This window comes from Labrus bergylta, chromosome 11 (genome assembly GCF_963930695.1).
Source record: "Labrus bergylta chromosome 11, fLabBer1.1, whole genome shotgun sequence".
NCBI lineage: Eukaryota > Metazoa > Chordata > Actinopteri > Labriformes > Labridae > Labrus > Labrus bergylta.
In genome coordinates this window covers 29,210,435-29,222,123 of record NC_089205.1, presented here as the reverse complement: position 1 = coordinate 29,222,123, position 11,689 = coordinate 29,210,435, and the positions used below count along the sequence as shown (strand labels likewise).

Below are 11,689 nucleotides of genomic sequence, written 5' to 3'. Positions count from 1 at the left end.
GTTGGATATAAAAGCTGTTTGTAAACTGACAGCAGATATAAAAAGCACAAACATTTTCGCGACACCTAAATGTTAAATAATATATTTTCTGCTTCCTCAATTTTGGAGACATGAGAGGGAGAAGTAGGGGCGGGCTTTAGAGACACAGAGCTCCTGACCGACTCCTCCTATTGGTTCAGTCAGGACGTATCACTGACATGAGAGGAGAGGGAGGGCGGGCTTTGAGAGACTCTCATGGTCTAGAGAGAGACACGAGACGGGAGAGAGGAGAGAACAACTGAAGTTGAGAAATGAACGACTCTTTTCAGTAAGTGATTCAGTTCAGTTCGTTCACCCAGATGATTCGTTCATTTTGAACGAATCGTTCATGACCGACACATCACTAGTAGGGACCGAGGCGTGAACACACGTGACCCAGTCAAACAGCCGGTTGGACTTTACTCCGTTCACTCTCACCGTGTCTGCAGCTAATTTAACAAAAGCAACATCATCTGACAGCAGCCTGCTGTAGTCTGTGAACATCTCCACACAGATTAAAGTTGTTTGTTGTAAACTAAATTAAGGGGAAAACATATGTGATATAAATACAAACGTAATATTAAAATGTAGCCTACCCTAAAATAAGAGTTTAAAAAAAAGTATGTCGATATTGCATTATTTTTTACAGAACTCTCATTTATTATATCTGATATTATTTTCTGTTTGTTGTTTGAGTATTAAATGCGTTTGTAGGCTGTTGGTAAAGGCTATGGCTCACTATGTGGACTGGCAACTTTAAAAGTAGATCTTGGTTCAAAAAAGGTTGGGCACCCCTGTGTTACAGGATCTTGAAAAAAGAGAGACTTTTTGTCTATAAAACGCTGTAGAAAATCTGATCAAGGTTCTTTTTGCTTTGCTAAACGAATCCACGTCACTCTGACTTTTGAAATCCCATTTTGGGACTTAGTCTCTGAGCCAAGATCTTTTAAAACCTCAAGTGTCTACACTCACAGGTTTAGGTTTGGTCTTTGAGTTTTGCTTTTCTTTTCCATTTTTTATATCTTTTACTTTTACTGTTTTGTATTTGCATTTGGAATATCATTTGAAATTTTTTAATACATTTTCCGAAACTTTTTGAAATCATTTTCTGACTAAAATCATTCACACCACAAAGACTGGAAGTTCCCCTTAAGGACCCCATGTACCTCGGAAGGTAAGTTTTGAGCAGTCACACCACGGCACACTCACTGATTTATATACACATCCCATACACACCTAACCTACACATCCTAGCGAGGGGAGTTCACAGTTATTCCCTCTCTGGGGGGTAATCTACAGTCCTGTACCAGGGGTTATCCTTGAATCTAATTATTCTAGAAATGAATGTTAGGCAGATAATCCTGGAGCTGTGATTATAACTTGTTCATCTGTCCTCCAAAGGGTGTTAGAGGAGTAATTTTACATAGCTCCTTCCACTAGGAAAGAGTAGACGAGCAGGTTGGTAGGGAGTGAGCTCTCATTTAGTTCAATAATTAGTTAACTAATGTGTGGTGAGCTTCTGTGAGCTATAGTAAAGTTATTCACCCCTTTTTGCATGTCCAAGACATGCTACACTCTGAACATATTTTAATTTGACTACAGCATGAAGCGGGGACATTGCCTTTCCCAAATGCACCAATCTGGAGATTTCTTGAGCCAGTAGCAGTGAAATGGACAGTATTGGCTGCAGATTCATCCTAGAGGACCAATACATGCTACAGTGTAGGTCCATGCAAAGCATTCCGACAAAGATAGACCTTTTCGTTCAAAAGGAGGATGATTAAAAAAAAACAAAAAAAACAGTAGCTTTTAAAATCACCAAACATCATTGGAAAAATTTGTAAATTGAACTGTCCAGAACAAAGTTTGGTACAGTACGGTACACATTTGCTGTTTCCACTGTCAAAGCTGGTACCAAATGGAATGGTACCAAAATAACTGATCCATACTGTCTATCTTTTTTCAATCTTGTTGATTGGTCCAAATAATCTTCACTTCCCATGCTACAGCGGTAATAAAGGACAAACACAACATGCACAATGTTTCAATATCTTGTTGATTTTGAGAGAGTCATTACAAGGTGTTTTTTTTTTTTTGCAACTATTGTCGGCGCGTAGCTCCGCCCCATGGACGAGCGTGGAGATACAGACCATCCTAGGAATGATTTATATTTTTTTTGCTGTGCCATGTTCTTCTTCTTTGTTGAATTTATTGGCTGTCTACGCTACGACACGCCCCAGTGATTAAGCGCTGTGTATGGTTGGCTGTGGAAACGCGAGCAAGATCAAGATTTATCGTACCAAACCGTACCAAACCTGACCGCTTGGTAGAAACGGGCTAATGGGGCTAAGCTAAGGGCTGTTTCTAGTGATCCAAAAGCAATTATTTTGGGGCTGCGATAGCCTAGGTCAGGGGTGCCCAACCTTTTTTGAACCAAGATCTACTTTTAAAGTTGCCAGTCCACATAGTGAGCCGTAGCCTTTACCAACAGCCTACAAACGCATTTAATACTCAAACAACAAACAGAAAACAATATCAGATATAATAAATGAGAGTTCTGTAAAAAATAATGCAATATCGACATACTTTTTTTTTAAACTCTTATTTTAGGGTAGGCTACAATTTAATATTACGTTTGTATTTATATCACATATGTTTTCCCCTTAATTTAGTTTACAACAAACAACTTTAATCTGTGTGGAGATGTTCACAGACTACAGCAGGCTGCTGTCAGATGATGTTGCTTTTGTTAAATTAGCTGCAGACACGGTGAGAGTGAACGGAGTAAAGTCCAACCGACTGTTTGACCGGGTCACGTGTGTTCCCACCTCGGTCCGTACGGATCAACTGTGTGCTGTAGCACTAAAAGTGTGTGTGTGTGTGTGTGTGTGTGTGTGTGTGTGTGTGTGTGTGTGTGTGTGTGTGTGTGTGTGTGTGTGTGTGTGTGTGTGTGTGTGTGTGTGTGTGTGTGTGTGTGTGTGTGTGTGTGTGTGTGTGTGTGTGTGTGTGTGTGTGTGTGTGTGTGTGTGTGTGTGTGTGTGTGTGTGTGTGTGTGTGTGTGTGTGTGTGTGTGTGTGTGTGTGTGTGTGTGTGTGTGTGTGTGTGTGTGTGTGTGTGTGTGTGTGTGTGTCGTGCCCCGCGATGCTCACAGTCATGACAGCAGAGAAAAGTAGCTGCAGCTTCATCAAATGCGCTTAATACTCGTAGCATAGTTTCTATATATGACTTTTTTGTAAAACATTTAGCCCCCCGGTTTTACCTGCACGTCATTGCGCATGCCTGCACTCTCTCTCTTGCGCGCGCTCTCTCTCTCTCTCACTCCCCCGCGCGCTCTCTCGCTCGCTCTCTCATGCACGCAGCAATTTCATGAATAAATGAAAAATTAAATACAAACAGGTCGGAAGTATACTTGGGCTCCCAACACAGGTATCGTGTGTGGGAAACAGTGCAATGAGATGAAATTGAAATCACTTTTCTATTTTACAATTGTATTTTATATTGACTAAACATCTCGATCGACTGAGAATCAGTCAGCGATCTACCTGCCGATCGCGATCGACTGTTTGGGCACCCCTGGCCTAGGTTATGAACAGAGGCTACAGTCCTCATCGCAGTGGCTGTGGGTTCGAATCCGACCTCTGCCCTTTGCTACATGTCATCCCCCACTCTCTACTCCCAACACTTCCTGTCTCCTTTCAGCTGTCTCTAAGAAAAGGCATTTTTTTGGACCGATAAAGGTCTATCTCTGTCGGGATCCTTTCTGTTTTTGTCACAGCAAACACTTTAAGAGGATATATTTTGGTACCTTCCTGCTGAAGCAATGTACTGCAGCAATTTCAAACTTTTTGCACCTCTTATAAGGACCCTGAGATGTTTCATACTAGGGCCCGGGTTTAAAAACACTACATGTTGTTCTTTATGCTCATTAGTAAGTCGTCAATGCTCCGTCTCTTCATCCAGATCTGATTTTGACTTAAACATAGGTGACGCGCAGACAAAACCATGCTCCATGTTATTCTCCTCAGTGTTTCTTCTCTTTACCTTTTAACTAAAGGGTCATACAACAAGCTTTACCTTCTAAAAGCCTCCATGAAAATGCAGATGCTTTGTTTCCTTTCTTTCACACTGAAACCCCATTATTTAATATCCTCCAGATGTAAATCAAATACCACTGGAATGCTTGGACATAATGCAAAGCTTGCTTTATTTTGGCTAAGTTAACATTCAAAGTCCATGAAGATGAAAAACATGTCATGAAGTCCCTTGTAAAAGTCCTTTGGGTGTCACGAGGTGGAGTTATTAGTTCGCCAGCTCATTGTTCATCATTTGGAGAGTCGTTTCAAGACTTTTGAGGAACTCCGTAGCATTTTTCTCATTTAGCAGCTCACACTGAGCGCACTCTGAGTTAGTCTGTGGAGGAGAGAGAAAGAGATATTTTACAAGTCAAAGAAGTAGGATGACAAAAAACAAAACCTCAGTTGTTATGCTGGAGTTCCCCAGGGCTCTATTCTAGGTTTTCTCAACTTTAGTTTTTACAGTAATGAGCAACATTAAAGTATTTGGGCTAACATTTCATTTAAATAAGCCCGTTCTCATTATTTGATCCTTAATTAATGCATCTTTAATGCTTAACCTCAAACGACACAAAAGAATCACATCCTAAAGGCTTGTTTCTCCCCACTGCACCTGGTCAAGCTCCGATGCCAGATCCTCCAGCTTCTCGTCCAATTTCGGAACACCAGCGGCTCCCACAGTTTTCCACTCTTGGATGAGGACTTTAACTTCCTTAGCAAAACATTTCATCGTGGTCTTGGGGCATTTCTGCTGGACAGAGAGGGAGAGACAGTGAGGTAGAGGCAGTCAAAGGAAGTTTACACATAAAAATATGCCTAATAAAACGTAAGCCCCGGTCAGACGCAAATTAAAAGGGTGCAGCTAAAAAAACAAAATGGCCAAATTGTCACCCTGATTTGATCCAGCCTGCCGCTCCCTATTAAAATTTATGCAAGAAGTCATGTATGCACGCCGGATAATATCTAGATGAAAATCAAGGAAGATTTCAGGGGCATTTTTTCCCTAGAAATGCTTTAGAGCTCATTTGTGAAAACAGCATTGGGACATTTTTTTTGTTACAGACGACTGATACAGAGGTCTGTCAACTCGTGCAACCAGAATGTGTCTTCAAGGACCATTTTTCCACCCTGACCTCCTCACAGAGCCGACTTTGTAACTCTTTGTAACGCCAGGGCTGCAGCTCTGCATTCAGTCCTTTTTTCATTTCATTTTGTTTTCCATGTGTTGTCCCCTCCCCGGGTCACTGATGCCCCCCATTCGTCTCTGTGGATGTCTTATTCCTGCAGACATGTTTTTCATTCCCGTTTTGCAATCTTTTCAGTCTTTCAGATTCAGTCTTTCAGCTTTTCCTAAAACTTCTTCTGTCGGCCAGTTCAGAAACACAGAAGCTCAGTGCCAAAAACAGAAATGCACAGGGAGCCTCTGAACTGAGGCAAGGACTGGAGTTACATGTTTTCTCATTGGTTATAATCCTTGCAGCTTTATTTAAAGCCAAGGCCAAAACAAAGAGAACGTTGTTTAGTTTTGCAATCAACAGCGGCTATCTTTTTCCATATCATTAAAAAAAAAGAATTAGCTTGAGGGATGGAAACTATTTTTAACAACACAACAGGACTCTGAGCTTAGATCCAAAAGAGTGGCTTCACAAATGGAGCAGTGTGGTTAAAAGTTAACAGGTGGGCTAACAACTGCAGATAACAACTGCTCCGATGTTAGCAGTTGTTATCTGGATCACCGTATAATTTGCTCGTTTGTTTGGATCTTCTCATTTGGCAAAGTTTAGGGCAAATTAAATTGGAAATGATTGTTGAATTGTCTTTGTTGCAACCAGTGCATGAGCGAGAATGAGAAGACAATATTAATGACCACTGGTTCATTTATTAACCGAGAGCAGGAGAGCACGGACGCTGTCATTCATCAAGCATGACATGTAATAACTGTGCACTCTAGTGGCGTTGATCAGAATAAACACACACCTGTTACGGTGGCCTGCAGTAAACAAACAGAGCGATTTAGCGATAATCTACAATCGGGGTACAATTGGTGGTACTGTTCACTGGGACAAATGAGTCCATGGATGAGTTTTAGAACAGGGCAGGATACGAGACTCAAAAACAAAGATTACATTTTACATGTCGTCATAGACCGTAAACACACTGACGTAGCCTCAGTGACATCACTCGTTGATTTCTGTAGTGGCATTTTGAAGCCCAACAATGGCAGTGGCCATCTTGGAAATGAAGATTCTATCAAATCTTCGATCAATCTAGTAACAGCCTGTCCTAATATGAGACACGAGCAAGCATCAGCGACGAAATCAGGCTGATTCTATTGTTTCCCATTGGAGTGTCCTAACTGCTTGCAAGTGATGCAGAGGAACGAGGAAGTAGGGAGCTCTGGAAGGCACCAGCACTAACTTTTCTCACTCAGCAGAGCTTGTTAACTTGTTTTTACAAACTGGAGATAACGATGCATTAATAATATGCACATCTGTTGTTGAAATGTTGGCCTTTGACCTCTGTCAAGTCTGGAAAAAGCTTTATTCAGCTCACTGCGAGCCGATTTTTGACGAGCCTCTGAGCTGTGATTTGAGTCAGCAGCTCATCGATACAAAGCACCACACTTCAGTTTGTCCACCTTCAAAATAAAAGCACCACATTTCAGTTTGTCCACCTTCAAAATGAAAGCACCACATTTCAGTTTGTCCACCTTCAAAATAAAAGCACCACATTTCAGTTTGTCCACCTTCAAAATAAAAGCACCACATTTCAGTTTGTCCACCTTCAAAATAAAAGCACCACACTTCAGTTTGTCCACCTTCAAAATAAAAGCACCACATTTCAGTTTGTCCACCTTCAAAATGAAAGCACCACATTTCAGTTTGTCCACCTTCAAAATAAAAGCACCACATTTCATTTTGTCCACCTTCAAAATGAAAGCACCACATTTCATTTTGTCCACCTTCAAAATGAAAGCACCACATTTCATTTTGTCCACCTTCAAAATGAAAGCACCACATTTCAGTTTGTCCACCTTCAAAATAAAAGCACCACATTTCAGTTTGTCCACCTTCAAAATAAAAGCACCACATTTCAGTTTGTCCACCTTCAAAATAAAAGCACCACATTTCAGTGTGTCCACCTTCAAAATGAAAGCACCACATTTCAGTTAGTCCACCTTTAAAATATAAGCACTAGATGACATGTAGACACGATGTTACAGGCAAAGAACCGAGGCGGGCCTTAATCCAACAAGAGTCAACCCCAACAAGAGTCAACCCCAACAAGAGTCCACCTGTCAGTTAACTAAGCCACGCCCCCAATTATGCAAATGTAGCACAACTTTTAGCCACAATATAATCAAAAGGATGAGTCATAATCAGCCTGCATTCCTTCTCCCAGTAGGAATGCAGCCAAAGGTCACACACAACAAAGTGGCACATCTTTTACTACAATTAAACATGATGAACTTTGAACTCAGGCTCCATGGCTTCCTCCTTGCATCCACCATTTGTCTTTTGACAAACTTATAAAACCAGTTTTTAATGAATCATTGATGTGAGCATCAGCTCAGGACCTTTGTTTTGGTGTGTGCGTGAGCAATGTAGGCGTTTGATATAGTGATAAGATAGACACTGTACCTGATAATCATAGATGTCTGGTGTGTACAGACTGCATATCAACAACTCCTGAGGAAAAAGAAACAGACAGCAGCTTTACGTAAGAATAAGAATATTTATGATAACTTGCATTTATAGAGCAAAAAGACAGATATAAGACATGATTTAAAGGCCACACATCCTCCTCCTCTTCAACCAGTATAAATAAGTCTCAGAGCTCTTGTGTGCTGACATATCGTGTGAGCATGACAGATGTGTGTGAAGTTCCTTGTTCTAAATCCACTTTGATCCTGTATTTGATCATGTCTATGAACCCCTCTATTTCAGCCCTGCTCAAAACAGGCTGTTTCTGTGTCTGTACCTTTAAATATGTAAATGAGCTGTGTCTGACCACGCCCCCTCTCTGGAAGGGCTTGGGTGTACTCGGTGCTTTCTCGCTCCATGTCCTATTGTTTACGGTGAGAAGGCAGACTCAGAGGGCAGAACAAACACCTAGCTGTGGGAGTGTCACCCACCTGGGGGAGGGGCTACTGCCCTTTGTGATGTCATGAAGAATGGCCTGTTTGAGCACACATTTTCTGAAAAGTGGAGCAGGAACAGAAAAACACTTGTGTTTTACAATCTCTCTGATGAATCATTAGAGGCTTGGTCACCTGTTTTAAATCCCTTTCATCCAAGGCCACAATCAGGTCAGCTTTTAAATGTTTCCAACACTTCTGTTAAGGGTTTTGTCACATGCCAGATGTTTAATATCTGTTATGATTCGAGTAAAAAATCCAACATGAACATTACCTGATACCACAGATACAAAATAAAAGTCCAAGGCACCAATATTGGGTAATGTCTTGTTTTTTTTTTAAATAACTAAAACAGTCAACTGTATGCTGTCTAGCCTTCCTGTACAGAAACGTTGCCAAGGTATTTGTGCGATATGGACAGATCTCTCTCTCTCTCTCTCTTTGAGTTCAAAATATGACTGAAGATCTATACTTTTATGTTGTTCATATTTATATTATATTAATTTTATTTTAATAAATTACTGAAACAAAATATAGGCATTCTGAGTTTTAATTTGTGAATCTGGACACTTCTTTTTGTCACCTACAGGTTCTGATTGTCATACGAAGCTTGCATTCACACCTAACCTGTTTGGTTTGGTGTTAAAAAACAAAACTTGAGCCTGCTTGCCAAGTTAGTGCGGTTAGGGTTAAGTTTGGTGAGGGCCGCATGGTAGGGGTTAGGGGTTAGGGTCTGTGGGTTTAGGGTTAGGGGGTTAGGACTCTATGTGTGAGAGCTGGCAATCAAACCCTGGTGCAGACCACACAACCGTTCACAGACCGCTTGGAAAGGTGGGTTAGTGGGGGTTTTTTGGACTCTGGTGCAGTTCATTAGCAGTAAGAACATGAACCAACCTCGATCCGACCTAACAGCAGTTTATCATTACTGAACATGTGTTAAAGACTACAGGGCAGACCTGACGGATCTGTGAGTGAGCAGGTCCTGGTTCAGGATTAATGTGCTCCTTCTCCTTCTCTTGTCTTAATAAACATCTTCAGCGACTTCAGTACCTCAAATTATTATTTTCGAGCTGCAGTTGCGCCTCGTTTTCGCCGACAGCGATGAATGTAAGTGATTTAAAAACCGACAAGCAGGGGCGCTGGTGGCGCAGTAGTTAGCGCGCACGCCCCATGTACGAAGGCTGTAGTCCTCCAAGTGGGCTGCCCAGGTTCAAATCCAACCTGGGGCTCCTTTCCCATACGTCATTCCCCGCTCTCTCTCTCCCTGATTTCTGACTCTATCCACTGTCCTATCTCTCTAATAAAGGCATAAAAATAAATCTTAAAAAACAACAACGAGCAGAACCGTCATCCCTCCGTGCAGTCGTCTGTCAAATTTAGAAACTGTAATGTGTTTTTGGAGCAGCTAATGAGGAGTCATCTAGTCTTTGTTTACCAGGGAATTTTTACTACTAGAAACTCCGACCAATCAGAGGGCATCTTCCTCATGCTTCACACATTTTGGTCTTCTTGTAAATGTCCCCGAGTGAACCAAGACGAAACTGGATGCAGCAATGTAAAAAAATGTTTCCATGACTCAGACGAGAAACCGACTATGTGGGAAAATGCCCAAAGAGTGAAGAAAAATAACAGAAATGATATATTGTTTTGGGGTAAGAAGTGTTTTGTTTTTTAGCCTAAGGGCTGTTTCACCACGCTCTTTAATGGCACCAGATTCCATTAAGGAAAGTGGTCGTTAAACTAACTGCTGCTGCCTGTAATGGTTTCTTTGAACACTGTTTTGAATGCTCACTACAGGGATACATCTCTCAGATATTTGGAAACCAGACTTATCTGCTTCCCCTGAATCACAACCTCGGGGCCTGAACTCATCGGCCAGTGGTTCAGCTAATTAATCAACATCATGAGTCATCTGTAAGAGGGGGGGAGGGGGGGATAAGCTGATAACAAGGATCACTCCACCCACGATTATGACTTTAATCATGACTGTGCGTTAATGCTTCTTTTAATAGAGTGACCCAAACTGAACTGAGAAGGTTGAAAAAAGGGAAAGAGTTTTAGAGGAGAGGAATGAACCAGGAGTGAACATTCATTAAAAAGCTAAATCATGCAGCTGCACCTGAAGAAAAAAACAACTGTGCAGGAGTGTGCAAGAGTTTATGAAACACTGATTTGTCTATTTCTAAAATGTTTCTTGGTAATAAAGTAGAGAAGATGTTACTCATACCGAAGGGACATTTTTAATGAATCTCTGGACCCTTCTGACGATGTCCCGGAAGACGTTGTCGGTGGCTTGGTGCGTCAGGGCGAGCAGACAGAAGAAACACAGATACATGCATGCGACACCTCGTCTCCCCGTCAGCATGGCACGGCCAGCAGAACCATCGTCTGCGTCACATTACGCTCTGCCTCCTCATGCTCAAGCCTGGTGAAGATGATCAGCCTCCATGTGTTCCCCCCCCCCCCGGGTGAACTCATAGGAATCCGCCTCAATGTTTAAATCCAACACAGCTGGGAGGCCATGGCTTGAAGTTCGTCCAAGGAGTCAATAAAGAGGTCCGTTTGGAGCTGGGGGAAAAGTGCTTCTTCTGCCCTTCAGAAACCGTGGAGGTGTCCTCGACAAGGCACCAGCTTCCAGATCGGGAAGAAGAAGCTGCAAACAGAGGATAGAGATCAGTCAAAATGTTACCCTTTCACATATAAAGCTCTTTTTTTTTTTGCGAGCAGAGGAGATGTTTAAAAAAAACACCAGGAACGTATTTAAATTCCCCATGAAAGGTTATTCACTTTTTAAGTATTCACTCCTTCAGTAAATCCGTCTGCCAGATGATTCAACGCAGGAGCAATATTTGGAAAAAGATCAACCCAAAAAAAACCGCTTAGAGTCAGGACACAGCTGCAAACTGAAACACCTCGTACACCAAATTCCATCAAAGAAACGACTTCTCCGCAGCTGTTGTGCACACAAAACGTGTGTGAAGTTTATTGTTCTAAAGTCTTCCCAGCAGCTGATATGTATCTTCTCCCTGCATAGTCTTAACACGCCGCGTCTCCAGGTTGACGGAGTCTGCTAAACAACTATCACCAGTTTCCTCCCTTCTGTCACTCTCCTCTCTCTCCCCCCCCCTATTTAACACCGTCTCACTCCTCCCATTCCTCCTCCTCCTCCTCCTCTTTCAGCTGAAGGGAGTAGATCTGACGCAATGAACCAATGGGTGACATCACTGATCCTCACCCTGGGTGGGCTTAACGCTACCTGTTTGTTCTCCCCTTTGCTGGCTTTGTTTTCCTTGTTGCAGGTGGACGTGGGTGGAGTCTGAGACCTAGTCCACAGGTAGGCGGGTATATTTGAAAACGTAGCTTTAGGTCACTGAAAACTCTCATTTAGTAAAACTCCACCCCGGGTGAAGATGTCCACACACTCAGTTTAAGGTGTGCGTCATTGTGCGTTTGAACGCTT

The 11,689-nt window shown here is 42.1% G+C and overlaps 1 protein-coding gene across 2 annotated transcripts; it reads right to left on the bottom strand.

Moving 5' to 3' along the window:
* Window positions 1-4,203: 4,203 nt before the first annotated feature.
* il15l (interleukin 15, like) lies at window positions 4,204-11,333 on the bottom strand. Of its 2 annotated transcripts, XM_020658342.3 has the most exons (5): window positions 11,017-11,329; window positions 10,457-10,882; window positions 7,733-7,780; window positions 4,705-4,839; window positions 4,204-4,428 (listed from the first exon to the last, which is right to left on the bottom strand). In XM_020658342.3, exons 2-5 carry the CDS (start codon window positions 10,592-10,594, stop codon window positions 4,318-4,320), a joined length of 432 nt encoding a protein of 143 aa, XP_020513998.1. In that variant the 5' UTR covers window positions 10,595-10,882; window positions 11,017-11,329; the 3' UTR covers window positions 4,204-4,317. The 2 variants fall into 2 exon arrangements, with proteins under 2 accessions (XP_020513998.1, XP_065816866.1); XM_065960794.1 differs by lacking the exon at window positions 7,733-7,780 and having other exon boundaries at window positions 11,017-11,333.
* Between the last annotated feature and the right edge of the window lie 356 nt (window positions 11,334-11,689).

Coding starts and splice junctions, on each gene's coding strand:
- il15l (XM_020658342.3), bottom strand. CDS start 10,594: ATGCTGACGGGGAGACGAGGTGTCGCATGCATGTATCTGTGTTTCTTC. Junction 4,840..7,732: donor CAGACATCTATGATTATCAG/GTACAGTGTCTA, acceptor TCTGTCCAGCAG/AAATGCCCCAAGACCACGAT. Junction 4,429..4,704: donor TGGCATCGGAGCTTGACCAG/GTGCAGTGGGGA, acceptor TCTCCTCCACAG/ACTAACTCAGAGTGCGCTCA.